Here is a 27,446-nt window from a genome sequence, read left to right as displayed (position 1 = left end):
GGGAGCCCGACGTGGGACTCGATCCCGGGTCTCCAGGATCGCGCCCTGGGCCAAAGGCAGGCGCTAAACCACTGCGCCACCCAGGGATCCCCATAATTGGTATTTGTAGAATATCCTAACCTACCCACCACCCAAAAAAGAAAAAAAAAAACAAAAAACAACAAAAAAAAAAACAAAACAAAAAACAAAAACAAAACAAAAGAAAACAACTCAAACCCATATTATTTTCAAGTGCACAAAGAACATCAATCAAGATATGCCATATTCTGGGCCATAAAACAATTCTTAATAAAGTTAAAATTATTCGTCATACAAACTATATTTTGTTATGATATGGAAATAAATTAAAAATTAAAAAAAGAAAAATATCTGGGAAATCCCTAAATATTTGGAAACTAAATAATGCACTTCTAAATAACCTATAAGAAAGTGAAAAAAAATACTAGAAAGTATTTCAAGTCACACAAAAATGAAAATACAATCCATGTCAAAAAATTTTTAGGAGGCAGCAAAAGTAGTACTTAGAAATTTATAGCACTAAATGCCTGAGAATTCTCAGACCAATGAGAACCTTAAGAAACTAGAAAAAGAACAAATTAAACCCCAAATAAGAAGGCAGTGATAAAGAACAGAGCAGAAATCAGTGATACATGAAAGAAAAAAATAGAACCAATGAAATAAAACCTCACATGAGATCAGTAAAATTCATAACCAACTAATTAGATTGATCAAGAAAAAAAAAAAGCAAAGACAAATTACCTATATCAGAAACAAGAGATGACACTACTATAAAGTCTACTCCAAAATTATCAAAGTTCACTCAAAAAGAAATCGATAACCTGGACAGCCATATATACACTAAGGATACTGAACCTGTAATTAAAAGGAAAAAAATCTTCCTGCAAAGGATCTCCAAGCCTAGACAGATTCCCTAAACATTCTACAAAACACTTCAGGAAAAAATAATTCTGATTCTATAAAAACTTTCAGAAAATTTAAAAGAAATGAATAGTTCCCCATTCATTCTTTAAGTGTTAGACTATTACAAACCTGGACAAAGACATAAAAAAAATAAAAGACATTACAAGAAAATGAAACAACAATGTTTATTCATTGACAACATGATTGTCTATATTCTAAAAATCTGCTAGTATTGGGATGCCTAGGTGACTCAGTTGGTTAAGTGTCCAACTCTTGATTTTGGCTCAGGTCATAATCTCAGAGTAGTGAGATCGAGCCCCGTGTCAGGCTCCATTCTCAGGGGACAGTCTGCTTGAGATTCTTTTTCTCTCTCCTTCTGTCTGTCCCTCCACTTGCATACCTTTTTCTCTCAAAAATAATTAGTTAAATTAGAATTATTCTAGCAGATTTTTAAAAGATTTAATTCCTATAAGTGAGTTTAACAAGGTTGCAGCATAAAAGATTAATTTATAAAATCAATTATATTTCTTTTTTTTCCATGAATAAAAATCAATTATATTCCTATTTAGGAGCAATAAACAGAAATTGGTATTTTAAAACCACCACTTACAATATTATCAAGTGAAATATGAAATATTTGAGAATACATTTGAGGATACATGACAAAAGATGTGTATGTCCTTCACTCTGACAACTATAAAACATTGTTGAGAAATTAAAAACCTAAATAAATGGAGAGATAAACCATGTTCAATGGTCAGTAGACTCAATACTGCTAAGATGTCAGTGTTCTCATACTGATCTATAATCTAACACAATCTCAATAAAAATTGGTGAGACTAATAAGATGCTCCCAAAATTCACATGAAATACAAAGCACCTAGAAGAGCCAAAACACCTGCGGAAAGAAAAAAATTTGGAGGACCAACACTATGTATGTGATTGCTTGTGACTTATTTGCTTGCAATAATCAAAACAGTACTGTATTAAATATGGAGAGAGATCAGTGGAACTGAACACAGAATCCAGAAATATACCAACACATACACACACAACTGATATTCCACAGAAGTGCAGAGGCAATCCAGTGGAGAAATGACTGTCTTTTCAACAAATGGTGCTAAAACACAAGGATATCTCTATGTGAAACAATGAACACCATGCTTGAAAAAAATGAAAACGTATTAAAAAATAACTCAAAATGGACTATAAACCTAAATGTAAAGCCTAAAACCACAAAGACTTCTAGAAGAGAATGCAGGAAAATATCTTTGTATCCTTGGGGCGTAGGCAAATATTTCTGAAATACAATGTCCATATGCATGATCCTTAAAGTAACAAATTAACAAAATGGACTACATCAAAGTAAAAACTTCTGTTATATGTACAACATTATTAAGATAATAAAACGTCAGACAACAAGCTAGGAGAAAATAAAAATAATCTATTTTTTTAATAAATTTATTTTTTATTGGTGTTCAATTTGCCAACATACAGAATAACACCCAGTGCTCATCCCGCAAGGGGGCACCTGGGTGGCTCAGTCAGTTAAGTGTCTGACTCTTGATTTTGCCTCAAGTCATGATCTCAGGGTCCTGAGATAGAACCCTGCGTCAGGCTCTGTGCTCAGTGGAGAGTCTGCTTGGGATTCCTTCCCTTTCCTTCTCCCTCTGGCCCTCCCCACTGTTCACATGTGTGCTCTTTCTCCCTCTAAAATAAATAAAGAAAAATCTTAAAAAGAATTTGTACCCAAAATATATAAGGAACTCCCAAAACTCAAAATAATAAGAAAACATACAGCCCATAAAAGAATTTTGACAAAATTTTTCAATAAACACTTCATCAGTGAAGGTGTATGGATGCTAAATAAGCACATGGTTCTACACCTGGTAGAATTTAACAATAAAATGTTTTAGAAACACAGTTTGGTAATCTCTCAAAAAGTTAAACATATATCTACATATAATTCACCCATTCTCCTTTCAGTATTTACCTAAAAATGAAGCATATGTCCATGTAAAGACTTACATGTGAAAGTTCACAGAAGCTTCATCTGTAATAGTCCCAAACTGGTAATAACCTAAAAGTCCATCTAACAAGCTAAACGATAAATTGTGTCATACCCATACACGGAATAATAATAAGCAACAAAAAGAAAGAACTTCTTTCTTTTAGCATAACGTCCTCCAAGTTCTTTTACACTTTTGCAAACGGCAGGATTTCCTTCTTTTGGAAGTCTGAATACACACACACACACACACACACACACACACACACAAACACACAGACACACACTCACACTTTCTTTATCCATTAGTCCACTGAAGGACATTACATTACTTCTGTGCCTTGCACAGAAGTTGTTATGTGACGAATCTAAAAGAGTCAAAGTCATAGAACTACAGAACAGAATGGTGGTTGCCAGGGACTGGTGGAAGGGAGAAATGGGGCATATTAGTCCCAGGGTACAAAGCTCAAATTGTGCAAGATGAGGAAGTCCTAGCCACCTACTGTACAGCACAGTCTGTATTTAATAATATTGTGTTATATACTTAAGAGCCTGCAAAGTGGCTAGATCTTAAATGTTATCACAAAAATAAGTAAGTAAGTAAGTAAGATGGGGGAAACTTTTAGAGATGAATGATAGGTTTATGGCATAAATTGTGGTGATGGCTTCAAGGATTTATACATATCTCCAAGTCTGTCCAGCTGCATATGTTAAATGTATACAGCTTTTTGTGTGCCAATCACATGATCAGTAAAGTTGTTTTAAAAAAACAAGAACTATTTTACACAAAGCAACAAGGTTTAATCTCAAAATAACTATGTTGAGTAAAGAAGCCATGCAAAATCGCATATGTACTATATGATGAACTATATAGAATTCTGGACTGAAGAGTTCACAGAATTTCAGTCTGCCATCCTCTTCTGTTTTTGGAAAGGGTGAGGTCTGAGAGGGGTAATGTACTAAAGAAGAATACTGAAGTTTGGAAAACTTCATTGGCCATGGCACTGCCTACAGTGTTTGGAGATAAATGTTCAGTCTAGGGGCACTCATCTCTAAGAAGATAGCAGACCATAAATACTTCTAAGCAAACAAAATAACTATCATTTTATATGTGTACACAATGGATTATCATCCAATAGTTCTTCCCTGCTCTCTCCACCCCGAACCAAATTTCACTCATGCGCCAATCTTTCTGTTGAGCCCTATCCATGTCCTTTTCCCTCAACACACAATAGATTTTTAACAAACTCTAACATTATGGGGAAATATTTCTAACATACACATGAAAATAAAGAATGCCTTAGTGAACAGCAATGTCTACCATCCAGCTTTATCAAATCTTAACCCCATGCCGTATCGCTCACCGTTAACACAATCCTTAAACCAAATACAGGCTTACTAGACAAGAGAGACTTCATCACTAGCAAACATCAACACACTCACTCACTTTTCACATTTTGTACATTTCATGAATAATGCCCACAGCAGCTCTGAGAACTTCAGGTATTTCTGTGGGTAGGCACAAATCAAATATGGCCAGAAATGGCCGCTGGCAAGCTAATTAGGTAATTCCCCTGAATGAACTGTTAATATGTTAAAGCAATGCAAATTAGATCATACCCACAGGTGCTAGGTTTGGAAAAAATGCTCTGGCAAAGTATGAATTTTTAATAAAAATGGTAATTATGGTTCACAGCACCGATCCTATCTTTCTTTAGTGTTCTAATGTTCACTACCACTTTGGCATTGGTAAGTATGGGAAGGCTAATAAGAAATCTTTTTCCCCCACCTCATTTAACCTTTCTGAAGATATGCAGTCAGTTTCTAAAGAAAGAGCTTTATTCTCCTAGCAGTAATAAGTCATTCATCAAATAAAAAAACAAACAAAACCACCATGATCTGGATAGTACCTGCCAAAACAGACTGTGTGCATCTCCTCTCAGAAGTTCAACTGTATCCCCTGCCTGGATATGTAATGCGGGTCCTTCGTGAAGACCTGGGGGCGGTGTTCCCGTATAGTTCTTAATGACCTGCATCTTTGGTAAACCTGGAAATAAGCACCACAACATTTAGAACTGAGAAAAGAATGACGTGTGAAGTCTGAATGTACTCTAAAATAAAAACAAGACCATTAATGTTAAAAAAAAGTTTTAATAGCACCAAGGCCAAGTAAACATTTGAAGTAACCACAATGGAATGCTTTTCAGCCTTATTATTTGAGAAGGTAATGGAATAAGACACACATTTATCCCCTGATCCCTTACATACTTTTCCTCTCCCTCACCATCAATCTCTTTTTAGCTGAAAAAAATATTTCTTTCAGCTGATGCCCGCTTCATAAAAAACATATCACGTACAGTTTAATGGAAAAGAATCAATTTTCTCATCAACTCCATCCTTTCTGCCTATTACTTTCCTCTTGGGCATTGGCTGATTTCATCACTAAGGAGGCTCACCCTTTCTGTGTATGTATCACATTGCCCAGTATAAGGCTCATATCTTAAGGTTATCTTTGTAATTCAAAAGCAAACAGGTGATGGATGTGCCACTGCAATACTTAAGACATTTATATGGAGAAATTCTTCAGGCTCAAATTTAGGCTTACAAAACAGACCCAATAAAGGGAACATGTCTAGGCCAATACCACCACCAACACTTGAAATACAGATCCACCCTTTTTCTTTGTATTTTGTAGAATGTGCAATGAAGGCCTCAGTTCAATATTTCGTTTTTGAAAACAGCTTCAATTGCACCCACGCCTAACTACACCACTACTGAACAACCTGACAGTCACCTTTTTACCCTCCTGTGTGAGAGAGCACTCATAAACATGGTATTCGGTGCACATTCAGGAATTCAAGCTATTGCTTATTACACTTCGAGACTTTTTATTCTATTAACCACAGCGAAGCTGTAATTGGCTGGACCACAGAGTGGGAGCTGTGCCCCATAGAGTGGGAGCATGCATGATGGCCATTCAGTTCTAGATGTCCAAGTTACCTAGAAAACGTTGTCGAAGTTACACAGACCTCAATATTAACATGAAATGCGCCCGCAAACAATTTAATAGAATTCTCATAATCCTTTTCCAACCACCACCCCAGATGGGAGAAATCAAGTGTAGCTATAAATTAAGCAGAACTGAAAAGCTTCAATCAACTCTTATCAACTTTCAATCAGAAGGCAGGAGGACTGAGAACTGCTGGAATGGAATGGAATGAACTGGAGGAATGAGAACCCTCATTTACCTGCTATAACTGCTGAGGCATGTTACGAGTTGCTACATCTCCCCTTTGCTTCAGTTCTTGGGCCACAGAACCCCTGGAGGGATGACTTTCATCCCACATCTTTCATGGAGTGTTTCCCTACCAGGTGTTATAAGGTGGTGCCCTGACAGAAACAGCAGACTTTATTGTCTTTCCCAAAAACACTTGACAGAACTCTCCTCAGTCAAGTGTTTATCAGACTTGCTCTTAACACACTACATATGCCTTGAGTACAGAAAGAGCTCATTTTATGCTTCCTATCAAGTTGCTGTTTATTAGAAATGAAACCTAAATATTTCCTGCACACAACTGATGTAGAAGTTCAAAAATTGGAAGAGGATGCACCTAACATAGAGTTTTGTTTTTTTAAGATTTTATTTGTTTATTCATGAGAGACAGAGAGAGAGAGAGAGAGAGAGGCAGAGACATAGGCAGAGGGAGAAGAGCCTGATGCAGGACTTGATCCTAGGACACTGGGATCATGACTTGAGCCAAAGGCAGGTGCTCAACCACTGAGCCACCCAGGCGCCCGCCCTGAAGCAGAATTTTTTAAGTAGAGTCTGGTCTGCATGATAATTATTCTGTGTTGGGGGGCCAGAGTTGTGGTTAGTCTCAGTTTTATTGAGCATTTTTAGAGCAAGGAAAGCATTTCAATTAGGAGGGTCTCTTGATAATGTTGTTTTTATCTCAGTTTTAAAATAAAGGCTGAAGGCAAGAAACAAGAGTTTTTAAACCTGAAATAACTGATGTGGCCTTAAATACTGGGACTAGGGAAATGCTTGGAAGGACTCTGGCCTTCCTTGTAGTTGTCTCTGTGGCCAAGACCCACAAGGACAAAACAAAGTAGTGCCAGATGGAAACAACAGTTCTGTTATTGCCAATATGACCAAGTTTAGCCCACTCTCAAGAAAAGATTGAAAATGCATAAAGTATTTAGGGGAAAAAAATTTATGACATTTCACCGACTAAATATAAATTAGGGATTAACATGTGGCATACCCAGGTGACAAAGAAGGCTGTGAAATGTAAAGCATGGAACAATGCTACCTTATTTATCTTTTCTGGTAGACTGGAATGCCCATTACACATAGCCTACTAAAATCATATTACATATTACATATACTGATACTCTGGTCAAGAAATGAGACCTCAGTAAGTCTTAAAACTTACTTAAAACTAAATAGTCTTTGAAATGATAGACTTGGTTTTTATAATAGTCTTACTTATCGCTAATTTTTTTCATTTACAGTATCTCATCTACTGTAACTTTCTTCTTGGTTATGAGTTTCATTTGGGAAGTTGATCTAGTAGCACACTAGCATAGGGTGTGTTGCTGACCTCATTCCTAAAACAAGGTTGTGTGATCTTTGCCAAGAATTATGGTTGAGCCCAGGTAATAGCCAAAAGATAATGCTAGTAACTTGAATTCAGCCATAAGTGACTTTCAAAACGCAGCATTTATTTGATTCATATGTGTTTTTTTTGTTTTTTGTTTTTTTTGTGGGATGAGTTAGGAGTTTATAATGGAATTTAGATTTTGTAGTCATTTGTTAGAATAATCTCTGGCTATTTTTTTTCCGAGAGGTCAGCACTTCTCATTTCAGGACGATCTGTCATCTGGGCAACAGGGCTACAGAGATCAAAGAATAAAAGGGATAGAGCAAGGCCACTGTGACATGATGAATTCTGACACCTTGCTCCTTGCCTCTCCTCTGATGCTTGCCTATAATAGGAGTTCTAGAATACTGGTGTTACGGATGGTTTATATTCCTTCCTTTAAAAAAAAAAAAAAAAAAAGGATGCAGTAACATTGCTAAGAAGGTGAACACAATCTCATTAATGAATAGATAAAAATGCAATTAAAATAAGAAGAGAGAGTGGGTTAAACTTCATGTCAGCACTCAACCATCAATATAATTGTTAACACAATCTATTGCCACAGCAGGCATCACACCTCATAAATGAGATCAAGAATGGAGAAGAAATTAGATTTACAGATACTCATATTTCAAATAGCCATTTAGTGCTGATTTAGTGCAGGTTTTCTTCTCTCCTTATGAAATATTCCTGACAGGCTTTAACCTCTCTTTAAAAATGTCCAGCACAGAACATTCACTACATGTCCTTATGACAACTCATTGCTGTGTATAGTATATTAACAAGCTATATCTAAAATTTACTACAAAATCTCTGTGTAACTTCTGTCCACTGACCTGCCTCCTTCCATCTGGAGTTAGGCTGAAGGTGGCAAATCTCCCTTTTATTATGTTAGCCTTTCAACATTTGTTCAGGCTTAAAATCCCTAGTTACTCACATTTTCCTTTAGTTATACATACTTGAAGGAATTCTGAGATGCAAAACATTATAAATCTACAAAAGTAGACGATAGTTTCCCTCATTAACTCTGACCAATCAGAAATAAATAACCAAAAGTTATTCTGAAAGCTGATTTTAAAAATATAAATTCCATTATATTTATAAAATCACAACTCATCCCAGAAAGCTGCTTATTTCCTCTTGGGTAAACACAGACCCAACAGTAGTTTAGTTTCTTTCTGCTCAGAACAGTATTTATAATGGGTAGATTGGTATAGTTACAGGGCTGCTCATCAAAATCTGAAAATTTATCATGCAACTACCTTCAGATATTAAATGTAAAATAATCATATATAATTTCAACATACACAGTTAAGCAATGCAGGAAGTTCCCAAAACTATATGTATTCAGTTATCTTTATCTAAAGGAATATAATTAAAATGGCTAAGACTAATTAGAGCTCCTGCCAAATGTTATTTTAGCTTGTTTTCATTCCCTACAACAAATGGTTTGCTGTACAGCTAACTATATCCCTGATATGTAACTTCTGGACAGTTTTTCCCTTTACCTGTTGTTCACACTAGTCATCATACTTGGTCTTAAAATAAGACAAGGTCCCCAAATAATTGTATGCATGAAGAATTAACAAACTGAAGAATCGGCAACATTAAAATTATGGTTATACTCCAGTAATAGACATTCAGTAATACTCCAGTTTAAAAAACTGAAGCCAATGTAATAAGAAGCATGCTAGAATTTTCCAGAACAATACGTAAGTGAAAGGGGATCTGAAGCAAGATCTCCTTCCAAATTTGAAACCAATGCCACTAAGAATGATACATGCCAAGAAATTTTTTTTTATTATTATTTTTTAGGGATGCCTGGGTGGCTCAATGGTTGAGCATCTGCCTTTGGCTCAGGTCATGATCCCAGGGTCCTGGGATCAAGTCCCACATCAGGGTCCCTGAGGGGAGCCTGCTTCTCCCTCTGCCTCTCTCTGTGTCTCTCATGAATAAATAAAATATTTTTAAAAATTATTTTTTAAAGTTAATTCTAAGCAGAATCCTATTTGAAAGTTTGCCAGATATAAACTAACTCACTGACAATTCTCACATAAACCCTCAAACTTCAATGACCATCCTACTGCACCATTATCAACCACCTGGCTTCTAAGAAGAGTGATGGTCACAATATAGATTAGTGTTTATACACAATGCTGGTATCACTGCCCTAATGCCATGGGCTTCCCTGGGGCAATAACTTAGAAAAGAGTGCTATGTACTAGATAAATGGGTGGTCAGTAATGTGCTGGCCTTTCACCTCTGAGGCCTAATTTAAAATTTAAATGCAGCCACATTAAAAAATAATTAGTTCTACAAGATGTCAGAGAATGTAGCCAGTTTATCCCAGGGAGCTGATTACAAGCATTAACACATTCATTCATTCCTTCAATGTCCTGAGCATTCCAGAAGTTCTGGGCTTAGTGGTCTGACAACAGACCAAGGACCTGCTTCCTGCCCTCAAAAAGCCTACAGTCTACTGAATGGGCAGGTGAACTCAAGTTTAATACAATCCGGCATGGGTCTTGTCCAGTGGGAAAGTTTTCAAAATATGCCTATTGATAAATCTTTCAGGGAATGTTTTTTGTTACATCTTCAATAGAACCCTAAAATATATTTTTTATGTTTCTGTAAGTTTTCTAGGTGTGATTTCCAAATTGTAGCCAGGTTTGGGAATCCCACTTTGTGGTACATGAGCAATTTACCATGACCAACAACCACGGGTGTCGAGCTAGCTTTTGAGAAAGCTACAGCGAAGCCAGTGCTGGCTGCACCTTGCCGGGTAATTCCTCTTTACGTTAATGTCTGGGCTCTTGCTGATCTAAGTTTACTATCTAACCATTGCATCTGAAGACCAGGTGGAGCAGAATGAGCAGCTGGCAAGTTTGGGAGATAGGATGCTGGGCTTCCCCTGCCCACCACATCTCCTAGGGCTCTTTCCAAGTAAGCGGTGGACTTGTATTCACTTGGTCTTCACAGAGAAGGAAGAGGAGCCTCATAATGGAAACCATCTGTTCCAACAGAAACAGACAATTTGGTGGAAAACAAACTGGTCTAAGGGACTAATTGTTCACAAAGGGAACACTTTCCATCAATGATTTAAAAAAATTTTCACCCAGAGAAGGCTCTTTCCTTTTATAAACAATGGTGAGTCAGATGAAGGAAATAGCATTGTCACTGCTCATATGAAAACAAGAATGAGAGTTACGCTCCCCCAACTTTATAAACACTGACTAGTCAGTCACTCTTTGGCACTATCTATAGGAGTATTAGCAAGTCAAGGGAGGAACATGTAACACCTTTTGTTAAGTTTCTCTCCATTTATTAAAAAGATTTTATAGGCTACCATATATAACCACTACAAAATGTCATGTTATCTTAAAATCCATGCAGATATAAAATTCTGTTCCATCAAATATGTACATTTTAGTGAAAGGAAATGTTTCCCTAAAATCCCTAAATAAGATTACAGTGCTACGAGAATGTGCCATGTATTTGTCAGATCCCTCAAAAATGACGACTGCCTACGGGTGTGAGGAGTCCAGTTGAAAAGCAGAGCCTGGGGATCCCTGGGTGGCGCAGCGGTTTAGTGCCTGCCTTTGGCCCGGGGCGTGATCCTGGAGACCCGGGATCGAATCCCACGTTCGGCTCCCGGTGCATGGAGCCTGCTTCTCCCTCTGCCTATGTCTCTGCTTCTCTCTCTCTCTGTGACTATCATAAATAAATAAAAATTAAAAAAAAAAAAAAAGAAAAGCAGAGCCTGGGCTATCTGAACATCTTCTTTGAAAATAAAAAAAGAACACAATTACACAATTTCAAAGAAAGAACATCACCACCTATTCCAACCACCTCATCTTCTACCTTATAAAACTAAGATTCAAAGTGGTAAATAAAAACATCTGAGGTCAAACAGCTGGCTAGAGAGAGAACTATAACTAGAACCCTATACACCGATTGCTAGTTGAGTCCCCCTGGCTGCAGACTAGGCCATTCCCTGGAACCTGCAGGAACAGGACTGTGGCAGGGAAGAGGTCTCCTCTATGGACTGGTATTTTGGGGATCATGGGAATCCCTGCTGGGCATCCAGCGTTCTCCCGGGGAGCAGAAAAGAGGAGACCAAGCTCCCCTTCAGGTGGTGAATGACTGTGAGCTCCCCAAGATTAGGTGGTTTCTAGGGGGGAGGTAAAAAGTCTTGCTGGTATATTCTAAGGACAGGGCCTCCTATCTCCTCAATGACAATGACAAAAGGCACTGTTCTCTCAGCGCCTGACATGTGTACATGCAGTTCCGGGGATCTATGGACAAGTAGCTACATGCAATTCTTCCTTCAGAAAGTTTTAATCACTTAAACCACATCATTCTGCTATTATGACAACACCTGAGTGCATGAGGGAGGATGATTAAACCAAAAGTTGCCATAAATCTGAATATGTGAGGAGGCTTGAAAGAACACAGTCCAAAGGGGCAGTCCTCAGCGGAAGGTGAGAAATAGGACAACCATATTTGCTTCTGCAGAACATGAAAGCAGGAGGCAGATCTATACATCGGCAGGGAACCATTGTTTCTGACTACTGGGAAGAGGTGACTGGGATCACTAGTGTCCAGAACTGCTGGTCCTGAAAGAGTCCCAGAAAGCCTCCCATACTCCTCTCATTCATGGCAAGTAGAGATCTGGAGTGATTACTGATAACATACCCTGGGCCATTTTCATACCCTTCTAGCAGAAACCCCTGGCCCCAAAGCAAAACGGCATGTTTTTTTCTTGAAACCACACTAACCCTTTAACAGTCCAGTCCTCAAGGATGATAAGGGATAAGATATAGTAAAAGCAAAAATATGATTAAGGGTTTTTTTTTTTTTTTTTACAATCAATAACCTAGTTTTCATTCTTCATTCAATGAGCTCATTCATTTATTCAACAAATACTTACAGATCTTCCACGTGCAGGTACTGGCCTAGGTACTGGGAGTGTGGCTGTAAATAAGACAGACACGTTCCTCCCTCATAAAGTTTGTACTTTAGCAGAGACAACAGACAGCAAAACAAATGGACTGATGTGGTAATACCAGATGGACAAATTTATAAGGAATCATTTTTAAATAGGTACTAGGTAAGAGAGTGACAAGGTTGTGTGTATGGCTCAAGGTGGGAGGTTTCTTTAGGAGAAGCAATCCTAAGACCCGAGGAGAAAGCAGTAATCATTTGGGAGGCGGAGGTGGGTATTTAACAGGCCAAAGCTGAACATGAAACACGAAGACTGAAAGCGGAATGAGTTTGAAGCACCTGAAGGACAAAAAAAATAGTGACACTGCATGAAAGCAATTAATGAAATTCAAAATTGATAGATGTAGTCTTCATGGTCTGCCTCTTTTCATGTAAGTATCCTGTTGAATTTTTTGAGATTTATTGAATATACCAAAAGTGCTCATTGACATGCTCCATTTTCCTGGGATATTCTTGCTGCTGTACACCCAGCTCAAGCCACACCCAAGAGGGGAATACTCCTGTTCTTTAAGGCTCAAATACCACTCCTGCTGAGAAACCTACTACCATTCTCTGAAGTGTGGGTTATAAACAGATGCTCCCTTAGATGTCCATGCTCGCTGCTTTAACACCGCTTATTGCATCAAAGTTATTTAGCTGACAGAAAGCATATATACTAGAGTAGCAGCATCTTTCTATGTACAGTTTTTGTAAAGTTTATGTATACTAGAGACTGTGACCACCTTGGTGGCACCAATTATGTTCTTTATCTCAATGAATTCTTTTGTAAAAGAGAAAGAAAAATTGTTACATATTCATCTTTCCCAAGAGCCACCCTTTAAAACATGCATCACACACACTGGATCATACCTCCAAAATGGCTCTCTCATCAACCATTTCTTTCCATCTTTATTTCTACCTCTCAGTTCAAGCACTAGCTTTCAAATTGACCCAATCCACTCTTAGAATGCTCGATTATCCTTCACATAGCCACACGAATGACTTTTTAAAAATATAAATTATCTAATAGTATGCCTATATTTAAAACTCTTCCCACCGCACTGAGAATTAAATCTGAGCTCCTGGACTAAGCCTACCAGACCATCTATTTCTTGGCCCCTGATAATGTTCCAATCATCTTGTTCCAATCTCACATCAGCACACTGTTTTTCATCATAACCGGCCTTTTTGTAGTTGCTTAAACACCCTGAGCAAGTGGACATATCCAAGGCACTCTAAATTATACACCCTAATTTGTAATTTATATAGTAATTTGTTTACCTTTTATGCTTCCTCTCCTTTTCTATATATTTGTACTGCCTAAGTCCACATAATAAACATTATCATAATCAAGTTTTGCTTTTAATAAAAAATATTGTTTTTGTTGGACAAACTACGACTTCATCACTAGTTTTGACTTCCTTTTAACTATATTCATCTGTAATTCTATCTATAACTATCAATAGGCTACATATAATTGAAATTTTGCAGGAAATGAAATTTGTAATATACAAAATTGTGAACTTATTTCTTAAAAGGCCTTAATAATGATTCTAAATAATTTATACTCATCCTAAATATTTTTTAAGTTATGTAACTTGAATCATTTTGAGAAAAAAATACTTTTTTTATTACTCTAAGCTCAATTGTTTGACATAAAATAACACAAGTTCTAACACAGAAAATAGCATATACTTTCAAAAACAGTGTGTTCTAGTCTGATCCTTGCATTCCCCTGCCCTTCTCTATTATTCTCTTTTGTCTCAACCTCCCTCCTTCCTCTGATACACCTGCTTGAGTGTGTGTGTGTGGGGGGTACACGTTTAGTTGTATTCCCAAAAGATTCAGATGTGTCCAGATATGGTTTATTGGTTTATAAGTTAAAATGAAGAGCATATGCAATTGGTATTACTGACTGGCTAAGTTTCAGAGAAAGCAAGTCTCTGGAGCATCATTTCAATATGACCTTTTTTTTTTGAGGCCAGGGAGACCTTAGGTCAGAGACCAACAATCAACAAATCTACATAAAAATGCACATAGATCGCACAATCTCCTTACCCTTCTTATAAACATTCTTTTATAATAAACTTCTGAAATAGGACAACAGAAATGTAGAAGAGTCATATCCTCCTTATAAAATGGTACTATATGGAAATAATTAACTTGGAAGAATGTCCAATCTGCTAAGTCTTAATAAACTTGTAGAGGCCCACTTTCAAACATGATCCACAGCCATCACAACAGCTGGCAGGTGGTTCTGAGGTTTAGTCTCTCTCCTGTTGTTTACCTTGATTTGTTTTTTCCTCCTTAAACTTTTGCTGAAATGAAAAAGTAATTCAAGTCAGATACCACTTAGTTACAATCCTATAAGTTTATATGTGACCAGATGGAGTATATAAAGGTATCAGTTTGAAATAAAATGAATGAATAACTATTACTTAAAATCAGTGATATTTCATAGGAGGAGGCTGGCTGTGTATCTTCATTTGAATGTAGTAAAATTTAAGTTTATATTCCTTTTCACTGGGGCCAAAGATCAACAACCAACATATTTCTGTTAGAATATACACACACTGAAAACACAATCCCCTTCTCAGGAACATTCCTTCCTAACACTATCTATGGTAAAGATGGGAATGACAACAGAAACCACTCTATGTTGTGTATTCTTTTGAAATAACAGTGTTCTGACAACGGAAACACTGCACACTAGCATGACTAGTGACTCTATCAAAGAATGTTCTTAGGATAATTTAGTCAAACATTTTCATTTACATATGAAACTATGTATATTTCCCACAAATCTACCACACCAAACTATCACCTAGTAAGGGTGTAATCCTGCATTGACTAGGAAAGATAAGGGATGGTTATGGAAAGGTTATACATGAGTGTGTCAGATCTTAATGATAAATCACCATTAAGCTGGGAAAGAATCAGATTCAAAATATTCCAATGGAAATGCTAGTAAACAACAGATCTTTCAAATTATTACAGGAAGTTAAGAGATTTCATTTCAAAACCTCTACAACCTTGGGATTATCATGCTGTGAGCATATATTTTATCTCCTTCCTATAAATTGATTGGGAATACTAAAAACCTAAGATATTGGCCTATAAGCTTTTGTCCTTTATCATCTTTAAGATATTAGGAAATGTAGGTAGAATAAACTGACTCTAGGGATTGAGTGTGTGTGTGTGTGTGTGTGTGTGTGTGTGTGTGTGTATACTTTGCCCTTTCAAATATTCTTTTTTTTTTTTCTTTCTCCTATCAATTCAGAACTATTCTCTGCCTGGTTCTTCCCACTCCCATCGCACCCCCTGCCCTGTTCTTACTTTCCTTAAAGTTAGTCTCTTTTTGAATTTTTAGCTTCCTATCTTTTTTTTTTTTTTTAAACAAAAAGCTTCTTTCATCAACCTAAGGTATTAGAATTATGTTACGGTTTCAACTTGCTCAAGTTTAGCATAATAAGCTATTTAAATAGTTAGACATAGATTTGCTTCCAATCATTTGAAAAATAATAAAATGAAATGGAACCCACATCCTAAGGATATAATAAAAAATATAAGAGTAGTAATTATTAAAATGTAGAATGTGAACTACAAAGAAAACTACAAATGTTAAAATACTAAGAAATTGTGCCAAGAAGTTATGAATCATGTAGAAGGCAGTCATACTGGTTAAAAAAGGATGATGCGCAGAAAACATACTAAAATAGAACTTTTAGTTCTACCTTCCTTCTCAATCTACCAGTGACAACACAAAGTTCACATGCAATTACAAGTTTACTAAAACACCTGATATACACATATAATCTGCTAATAGGACACTTAATTCTAAAACCAAACCACTGATTTCTCACTAACTTTATACACCATGAAAAATGGCTGACCCTAAAAATGACCTCCTCCTCAGTTCTTGGGCAGAGTCTGATCATTTCACTTGTGTTTATCACTCCTTAAGACAAAATCCTCCAGACAATGAACAAAATTTCTCTTTCCTTGCCATTATCTCAGTGTTCATATTGTCATAGAAGTGTGACATGTCCTCAATTGAACCATAGGAACTGACTACTGTTGAGTGTTTTTGAGGTACAAAAGGCAATTTTCTGTGGGTGAACCTAATATGAGCCAAAATAATTATTTCAAAATACATGCACTGAGTACCTAAAATTATAGAGCAAAGAGGTCTGATTGAGCTCAACTATGGCAAAAAGCAGGTATAAACCTATGAAGAAAAGAAATGTGTATATGGGCATTGGATCTCTGGAGCAACATTAATCAGTAATTCTGTTCAATAAACTCAATAAACATTTATTGAGCCTCCATTTCCATCTCCTTGGGAGCTAAAGCTCTTTTGAAAAACCTAGTTATGGTATTTGCTTTCAGGTTCCAACAGTAAGGATATCCTAGTTTGCCCTTTAAAGCTAGGGAGTAGAATTTGTGACAAGAGAGTTCCTATTTTTTTCTGTAAAAATCTTTTATCTCTATGTAGAAAAATATATTTTATTCATTACAAAATCCCAAAGTAATTTTTTTTGTCTTTAGAGTAGACACTGTCTAAATCATTCATCTTTATTTTATTGATCCCAAGCACAGTCCTTTTGAACAGGTCCTAACAGTGCTTGGCACGTAGTTAAACATGTGTATGTGTGTGTGTATAAATAAAATATATTTTGAAATATATATATTTGGAGTATATATAATTCCATTTGTATGGAATATTACTGAGCCATCAAAAAGCATGAAATCTGGCCATTTGCAACAATGTGGATGGAAGTAAAGTGTATTATGCTAAGTAAAATAAGTCAGTTGGAGAAAGACAAATACCATATGATCTCACTCATATGGAATTTAAGAAAGAAAATAGATGAACATATGGGAAGGGGCAGAAGAAAAAAGGAGAGGGAAACAAACCATAAACAATTCTTAAAGAATAAACTGAGGGTTGATGGAGAGAGGTAGATGGGGGATGATGGGCTACATACATGGGTGATGGGCATTAAAGAGGCACTTGTGAGGAGCACTGTATGTTGTATATAAGTGATGAGTCACTGAATTCTACTCCATAAATCAATATTATCCTGTATGTTAGCTAAGAAAATTTAAATAAAAATAAATATGTGAAAAATAATATTGCTAATTATCTTCAAGGATTTAACAATTTATGATCTTTGTTCCTAAAAGCACTTTGATTTAACCACTAAGAAATATCTTATGGCAATAACTTCTGCTTTTTAGTCATCAAGGTTAATTAAACATCCAAGAGGTCATAGTAAACACAAAGTTAAAAAATCCAGTGTCCATGTAAGCAACAGAAATAGTATATTATAACAAATTCTAAGACTTCTGTAGGGGCTATTCCCTCAAACAGATAAACTCATAAACTACTTCTGGTATACCAGATATATCAAGCTTTCCATTGTTCTTCAAATTGCTTTCTCTTTTCCTATCTGCTAAACAGAAAGATCCTTATAGAATGTACTTCTGTTTTAATAACATTTTACCAAGACCAAATATCATGATTTTTGCACAACACTGAGAAAATAAGTTTGAAAATGTTTTGAAATACTTTCCTATGAATACGTTATTCTGGAGTCTATGGATGTTTAAAACATATTCATCTAGAAGTTTGGTTGGTTCCTTAACTTATTGTGCATTGTCATTTAGTCATGAAATATGAGAAGTATTAGGGATGCAATAATGAGTAAGAAATAAGGTCCCTTCCCATAAAGTACTCAGCATCTTGTAGGGACAGAGAAGGATGTATACACTTATACCGGTTGGACGTTGCTGTGGTAGTGACAGACATGTTGCTATGGAAGTGCTCAGCAGAAGCACCTAAACCAGGAAGCTCAGAGAAGACTTCAGGGAGAAACAGACTCTCTAAACTTAAGCTGAAGTATAAGCAGGCATCAGTCAGATATAGGATAATATATAAATCTCTCCATATTTGAAAAGGCACAAATATTTGTGCTTGAATGTGCTTGTCCAGAGTTCTTCAGCAGGACTCTGCAATCCACCTAGATGAGTAAAGACAGATTGACTCAAACATAAGCAGAAGATGGTCTCACATGTTGGACCATGGAAATTAAGCTGATTAGTCAAGGGAGCAAACACAGGAGGGGATTGATGAATAAAAAGGTATCAGAGGGGTCAAGAAGCAGGAGGCTTCTAAGATTGGGGTGAGAGAATTAGATACTTGAATTTAATGTTTCAGAAATGGAATAATTCTGAGTGGGGATGTATGGCTGAAATGGAGAAGGAAGGAACAGAGGTCACTGGAGATGCAAGTCAATGTCAGATGAATTGAGGCGGCTCAGGTTTGCTTGAGTCACCAATACTGTGAAGTCATCCAGGTTGAAGACAGTCCTGTTCTTTTTGTGTGGGAGATTAAACTATGGAGAGGAGCCCACAAGACAACAAGCTTTGTGTCAAACAGGTCTAAGGCTGAACACTATTAACACTTCATTCCAATGTCTGGAAAATGGATATATTAACATGCTAGTAAGGTTTTTGTGAGATGATTATGTATGAAGCATTTAGCATGCTGCCTGCCACATGATATAAGTCAATGGATGGTTGGCCCTTAACTGGGTCTATGTAACCATTTTTCTGTAACAAATTATTTACATTACTAGTTTGCATAAGAAACTTAAGTCCAGTGTTCCTATGCCTCATAATGTTGCAAAAAATAAGAAAATATTTATATTTATATAAATATTTATATTTAGTATATCTGATAATCTCCACACACAATACTTTCAATTTCAATGTAGTTACGAAAAAATATAGTAATTAAAACTGTGTGGTATTAGAGTTGGGATAGAGAAATAGGCCAATGGAACAGATAAGAGAGCCTAGAACAAGTCACATATGCATTCATATGAAATGAAGATGCAATGTAAATAGCAAAACTGTAAAGCTTTTAGAAGACACTATATTTAACCATCCTTATGGTATTAAGTAGAGAAGGACTTCTTACACAAGAAACAAAAAGCACATAATAAAAATAGAGATCAATAAATTTGTCCCCATTAAAATTTAAAACTCTGAAAAAGAAACTATTAAAAAAGCAGATGCATACAATAGAGAGAACCAAAGGATCAGTATCTCAAATATATAAAGGACTCCTAAAAATCAGAAGATATAAACAGCCCAATGGAAAAATGTGAAATGAATACGGATAGCTAAGTAAACACAAGAAAAACTGAATGAATCTTAACAGATGTGAAAAGATGCTCATTGTCAGGTAGTTATTTTGGAGAGAGATATTAAAACAATGAAATGGCAATCTACACCCTCTATTTTGGCAAAATACTGTAAATCAATAACAGTAAGCATTGGAAATAGGAGCTTTTTGAACAGGTCCTAACAGCAAAATGTTACCATCTATTTACACGTTTCCTCAGATTGCATAAATCTTTCACCTTTGACTATTCTTAATAGTAAGCATATCTGCATCTATCATATGATTTTTGGTATGCTTGAAATGTTTTCCAGATGTATTTTTAACTTTTATCTAAAGCTTCTTTATCTAATGATGTACTACTCTGAAGAGTTTTAAATGACTTTAATAAGTAGTTTATCCTGCATTATCATGAATGCTATAAGGAACACAGAATAAGCTGTATTTTCAGTGACTGTGAATTAGCAAACACAACTTGGTATGCACTGAAATAGTGCTGCTGCTGGTTTGAACCTTTATTTAGATCTTCATCATTTGATGATGTCTGGATTTGTTGAATGACAGGCAATGAATGCAAAAGCAAGTGCTGAGCTCTTTAACAAATGGGAGTTCCTATAATATAGGAATTAGTCTAGCTCCCTGTGCTGGCTGAAATGCCTTTTCTGCTGTGTCTCTGGCTAACCCGTGCCAGTCCTTCAATAATGCACACAGTAAGGGTCTCCAGAGAGAGGAAAACGAGTCCCCATCACTCCTGCGCACAAGCCTGACCTCAGCCTCAGCATAACCTATCATACACTTCTCAGGAAAGACCATCATTTCTATTCCTTGAATAAGTAAAGTAAGACTTCAGTTTATGAAACAAAACCATCTAACAAAGGTGAGGTCAATATGGTACAAAGGTGACATTTATGAGCAAAATCACATCTATAAAGTCATGGCCTAAAAATAAAAATCTTTTTTTTTTTTTTAAAGCAGAATTTCAAATTTCATGACCTATGTCCTCTGTACTTTCCCTCTCTGGCTCTCTCAGGTAATAATGAGTGTTACAGAAGAGGGTGGCCAAGAAAGAATTGTTATACGCAGAAACTTAATCCTTCTTGACATTTTGTCCTGAGACTTGCCTCTAGGAATATATTCTCTTAGACACCGCAGTGGTTCATATAACCCTGAACATATTACTTTTGATCTCAGCATGACACTGCCATAGAGGTCATCTGAAGTTCCACACAGCTACAGGAGGCACAGCAAAATACATGATTCAATGCAAAGATTGTGACAGAATTTTTTTTGCGTTATTCATATAACACATCTTATGATGAAAGTGTAAGTATTAAGTATCAACATGAAAGAGCTAAAAATTAAGGCACAGTTTTTATACTTGTTATTCACTGATATTCTAGGAGCTTCACAGGTACTAATGAAAATGTACATCCAGCAACGTTAGTATTTATTAGTACTAGTTAGGTTTATTAATACAACCACACCATAGAAATCGCTAACTGCTACTAGTACAGTCACACAGGGGAAACAGAACTAGAAAAGCTGAAGTTAGGATCCTAGTTCTCTTTTTGGCATAAAATTTATATGAGAATATAAGTGTTTCATTAAATGTCATTTTGCCTCAACTCTCCTACAGGGCAAAATACTTCCATATATCTTTTTAATGGAAAACATATTCCTCTTCAAATAAATGGCCTCAATAAAGTTACTAACATGTAAATATAGAAAATAACCATTATGAAACATATAGCTAGAAATTAAAAGCTTTGATTTGTTACTTCGCAAAATTATACATAGGAAATAAGTTGGATGAATTCAAAGAAATTCACTTTTGTAAAGAAATGGCTACAGAGGCTCCTATCAAAAAGAACCACTTACACTTCTAAGCATCCTACAGATTCCAGCTTTTCACAACACCCTTTAAAAAAAACCCACAAAAAACAAAAAACCCAACAGAACCCCCCTCCCCCAAACCACCTGGGATTCAGAAGTTTCTTCTATCAGGAGTATTGACAATGCAGCTGCTTGAGGAAGCGCTTACATTTTTATGTAAATATAACTACATATAAGTACATAGACACAAAAATATTTTGTTTTCACATAACATTCTGGGAATCTACAGAATCTATCCCAGTTTGATCATATTTGTTAAGGAAATCCTTACTAAGCAGCTATGGATCAGCTTCTATGGCTAGGTCTTAGGGACACAGGACTACCTGGTCTTTGTTTTCTGTTGAAGGGTTTCTTTTCACATATGAGTTTAAACATACAAAGAGTTTTCTGTAAAATTTATTGACCAACGAAGCCTCTAATGAGAAAAAACAAGAGTGGGAAGTGTTAACCGGATCTTTCTGATGGCCAGTCTTTACCATCTGAATGGACAAACAGCCAGAACACTAAATTTAAAAAGGAATACATTGTTTTTCTTTTCCTGACCTCTACACAAAAGAAAGCTCCTAAAACATCCCTCTATAAGACGAAAAAACCCTCCTACAACTGAAGTTAAAATTCGTAGGCATCTACAAAGTATTCCAGTGGATAACCTAATTTATCATGAATTTCCCCACTCCACGTTCTATCTTCTCGAGCTTGACTCTGTCTTGGTTTCAGGCAGGTCAAACTCTGCAATGCTTAGAAAGGGGAATTCCCTTCTTTGCAGCCCTTTTCCACAGAGCTTTTCTTCACATCACAGCACACAAAGGGGTGAACACCCCTTTCAAAGTGCTCAACTTGGAGATCTCTTTTTAACTGGGCTGAGTTGTAGAATTGTTATTTTCATGTTAATTATCACAGAAGGGAAGGCATTTTAAGGGTTAGCTCCCTTGGCTTTGAAACAGGTAAACAGAAAAGAAATTAATTCATGTGTCAGTTTTTCTAGACATCCATCCAACTCTTCACAGAAAGACACAAAGACACATCAGGCCACCATGATGATGACCAGTGGCTTTACAGCGTCCCTTTCAAACACCAGGAATGTTCTCACTTTACATCCTAGCCCCCCTCCCCACCCCCTTATGAAACTCATCATTCTAGTGACAAAGCATAGGAGACCTAGGAGACCATTTATTTGTTGGTATGTTGGATTTCAGCTTGTTTGTTCATCTTTTTCTAAGATAACCATTTATCTCTGTATTTATTACTTAAAAAAAATCTAAATTCTGACTTTGTGCTCAGAATGTAAGTAATAAACAAGTTAGGTGTGTCCTTGCCCTCACATAACTTGGAATCTGGCAGAGAAAAAGAAAATTATACAGGCAGTTATATAATAAAGTATTAGGAGTTTTACGGTAGAAAAACTGCAAGTGCTATGAAATCACAAAGCAAGAAAACATTATCTCATCAATGGTTCAGACAAGAAAAACAGTACTACTAAAAAAAAGTTTGAAAAAAAAAAGTTTGCTAACATGACTGTAGTTTCATGATGCGATGTGGATAAAATTTTTTTTCTATAAGAAGTGGGACTTTATTTTTTTTTAAGAAGTGGGACTTTAAAGAGTACTCTTAGTAAATTTGTGGAATTTTAAGTAACAACAAAAAAGTTAATTTCAAAAACATAATTAGGATTATCTTTCAAACATTCGTTCCAATACAGTGTGCGATATGAAAAAAGTAAAAACAAAACAAAACAAAACAAAAAAAGGAAAAAGTAAAAACAATCTAAATGAATAGCAATAGGAAATTGGTTAAATTAAATCTAGGATTTATCTTTATCACCGAATAACCAAGTTGAAATTTTAAAATATTGTTATAGAAGACTATTTAAAGATACAGAATTATATTCAAATAAGTTGTTGGGGGGGGGAGCATGTTACAAAATAGTATATACAATAAGACCTCATTTATGTTTAAAAAAAAGTACCCAGAAGCAGAGAAAAAAGTCTGTGAAGACACGTCATGTTAACAGTAATTACATTAGGTTTGCAAAATTATGAGAACTTGTTGCTTATCTAAATGTTCTAAATTTTATATAGGTAGTAACACAGGTTTCTTTTATAAGATTCTTTAATCAATGTTTTTGTTCTTGTTAAACAAAATCCTCATTAACACCCTGGTTGCCTACAAAATAAAGTCCCAAACTCCTTGTCCTGATCATAAACCCAAGCACAACTCAGTACTCTCCTACGTCACCAGCCCTCCAGGGTCGCCTCTAGTTGGTACTTTGTGTCTCTGTGACTTAGAATGAGCACCCCCAGCACTCGGGTGAGCTTGGCAGGCAGATGGCAATTGGTGCAAAGAAAAAGCTGTCCTCTAGGAAGACCCTTTCCCATGCCAGGAGAATGCTGCTTGGAGCTCCCTCTGCCAGTTCCCTTCACTGGGTATCACATGCTGCACCGCCCTTGCCATTCCCTATTATGCACCCAAAGTGCAGTCTACCTTCCACTGCTGAGTAGCCCATGTGCTCCCATAATGCAGGGCTCTGCTGATATCCTACCAGTTTTTTTTTTTTTTTAAGATTTTATTTATTTATTCATGAGAGACACAGAGAGAGAGGCAGAGACCCAGACAGAGGGAGAAGCAGGCTCCATGCAGGGAGCCGGATGTGGGACTGGATCCCGGAGTTGAAGGCAGACACTCAACTACTGAGCTACCCAGGTGTCTGTCCCTGATCCTACCAGTTCTGAGAGCATTCTGTGATCACTCTGTCTTTCCTACATGCCAACTCTAGAACCCTTTCCAACCTCCCCAGGCAGACATTCCCTCTTTCACTGTTGCCATTACCTTTTTTTGTTTTTGTTTTTTTGGGTTTTTTTTTTTTTTTTGCCATTACCTTTTGAATTACTATTACAGAAATGACTGAATATAAATTGTGTATTATGTTTTCTCCCCACTTAAATATAAATTTCACAAAGTCAGAGACCACAAATTATTCCACTATCTAGTCTTAGTATGGTGAGTGGTACCTAACAGTCTTTCAATTAAATGCCTGTTGAATACATGAAAGTCTGTATGAATGTTCATCATTAAAAAATAAATTTTAAAAATAATTAAGTAAAAAAAATTAAGTATTTCTTGACTAATTCTGCTTGTACAACTGGGACCATTTTGTATGTACATATATATGTATTGCCAAATTCTCCATTTCAACTGAGGCATTGCTTTAGACTACAAAGCCTTAGAACACAGATCATGACAACTGTAGTCCTAGACTATACCTAACCTATGCTGGAACTCAGGAATAACCAATTTCTCCAACTGTATCTGCCAAGAAAAATAGAGTTGGCACTCCAGACTAGTTGGGAGTATTTTTCTCTCCTAAATGAATAGTAATCGGTTAGATTTTCAAGTCATTATGTGCCTGTAAGCAAAAAATTAAACAGCTGTGAAAGCAAATGAAATTTTAATTAATAACATGAATAACTACTTACATGGTATAGACCCGAAATTTTAAAGCCAGAATACTGTATTTAAAGTGATTATATCATTTAAAAAAATAAATTGGTATGTTTCTTTCCAGCGCTGAATTCACTTTATGAGATATCAACAAATTTATATTCCCATGAATTATCATTATGAATGCATCTAGTCCCTTCTTCAAATAAAATCATATTTTAGAACAATGATTTTTTTTTAAGTTATAGTTAAGGCTCAAAGTTTAGAGTATCTCAAAAATATGCACAGAAAAATAACTTCTCGATTCTTATTCTGCTCAATTTGGCTTTTTCCTTAAAGAATTTCTATAGGAAGAAAAAAGTATGTGCATGAAGTAGAGAAAGTGAGGTTACTGTGGCCTAAGTTATTTATCTCAGAGCTTTATAGAGCCCAAAAGCTACTCAACGATCAATGTTTCAGAGGTCCAATAGTTATCTTTCCTACTTTAGTAAAAGCACTGAGAGTTGAATAGATTTATTCAAGGCCACTGGTCTTGGTTTCTTAAGTCCCAAATCCAACTAGACTGACAGGTTATATGACCAGGTTTTAGCAAGAACATTTACTAACCAAATGGAAGCTCTGTGATATACTATGCTTTAGAGAAAAATGCTAACAGAAGCATATTCTGTGTGTGCCTATAATGGGTAGAAAAAGACCTATTAGTTATATAAGTAATGGGCAAGGAAATGGAGGTAAAAGTTTCAAACTCTAAACAACTACTGTTTAAAATACTGTCCGTTAAAAGCAGTTTCAGAATGGGGCAGATGTCAATCAGAAAGCAAGAATTCCCCAATACTGAGACTCTCACTGTTTACAGCAATGATGTGCACATTGCTTCCTAGGCTACCAGGAAACTTCTTGCTGCAGTTTCCCTGGATTTTTCAATTATTGCTCTTTATAAACCTAATCTCATTCTAAATATGCTGAGGAATTTGTGTTTTAAAGACATCTGTGGTAACTATTCTATGAACCAAGGAATACATTTGTAATTGAGATATGCATTACTGCAGTTCATCCAGTTAGTTAGGATCCTTTGGAAACCCAATGCAAAGTTTATTCAATGACTTTAAAATATGCTATTTGTGAACATTCAAAATTCAATTTTAATATATGAACTTTTGTATTGTTCAACAGTCTTAGGTGAATCTGGGTTATCAAAAAACTTTTATAATAAAAAAGTTGAGAAATGCATTGTTTTAAATTCAGTCTTTCTGGTGGAAATAATTACTCTTACCAAAATAAACATGCATCATACTGCATTGAAAGGGCTTTGAAAAATATCTCTGGATATTTTGTTACCTTTCAAAGCTTAAACTCTCTAGATTTTTGAAATCTAGGTAAATTTGTTTTTTTTTGTTTTGTTTTGTTTTTTTGAAATCTAGGTAAATTTGGATTGAAAAATAAGCAGAGTAAAAAAAAAAAAAACAAAAAACATGACTGTATGAATTCCTCTTTCAGCCAAGATATTGAGGTTAGAGGAACGTGATGAGCAGAATCACATGCAACATGCTTCAAGATAATTGCCAATAAAGTGGTCAAAGCTTCAAAAAAATGCCAATTTACAAAATGAAGAGTTTGCTAGTATTTTACCTCTGCTGAAAAATTTGATTGTCTTGCCTTTCTGTACCAGCAAATTCCCCTCTATAATTCCAGCAAATGGTGTTACAGTCATATTCTACTGCCGCTATTATAGATCCTAAATGAAACTCCTATTGTTTCAATTTGGCTCTGAGTGGTTGATATTAGAGACAAATGATTTTCACTTGGAGACTCTTGCAAAACTATCAAAATATCACTTTATAAACATGTCTGTGTTCTATAAGGCTGTGGGCTTAGAATATTTTATTCATTGTTCTTGTGGTCTGAAAAATAAATTAACAGTTAGTGTAGAATTACCAATATTCAAATATAATGCTTTTCATGGTTTATATAGATTAGTTTGAAAAGCAAGCATTGAATAAAATTGGACAGCTGGCCTCAATAGCAAACCATCTTCTTAACTTCCGTGTGTGTATGTGCACATAACATAAATATGTGTGCATATATATATTTTATATATGTATACATATATGTGTACATATGTATATATGTGTGTATACATATATAAAAGTATACATCAGCTTATCCTAGAAGTTAGGGAATTTGCCCACCAGAAACCAATGTTCCCTCTGATAAAGTTGGACTTACAATTCAGTTCAATACATATTTACTGAGTACCTACTATGTTCCAACTACTATGGACATAGGTATGGAAAAGATGAGGTTCCAGCTGTTAACTAAGGATCTTGTGGAAATTTTTAGAAAGCAAACATGTATCCAGATCATTTCAAAA

At 35.9% G+C, this 27,446-nt stretch overlaps 1 protein-coding gene across 2 annotated transcripts in view; it reads right to left on the bottom strand.

The window, feature by feature from the left end:
- The window catches only part of VAV3 (vav guanine nucleotide exchange factor 3), a 359,756-nt gene that overhangs the window by 63,857 nt on the left and 268,453 nt on the right, over positions 1-27,446 (bottom strand). For both annotated transcript variants that reach the window (XM_041747830.1, XM_041747829.1), the window contains exon 20: positions 4,840-4,976. In XM_041747830.1, coding sequence (XP_041603764.1) covers positions 4,840-4,976 — 137 coding nt within the window. The remainder of the gene's footprint in view (positions 1-4,839; positions 4,977-27,446) is intronic.

This window comes from Vulpes lagopus, chromosome 3 (genome assembly GCF_018345385.1).
Source record: "Vulpes lagopus strain Blue_001 chromosome 3, ASM1834538v1, whole genome shotgun sequence".
Taxonomy (NCBI): Eukaryota; Metazoa; Chordata; class Mammalia; order Carnivora; family Canidae; genus Vulpes; species Vulpes lagopus.
This window is presented reverse-complemented; position numbering and strand designations above follow the sequence as displayed.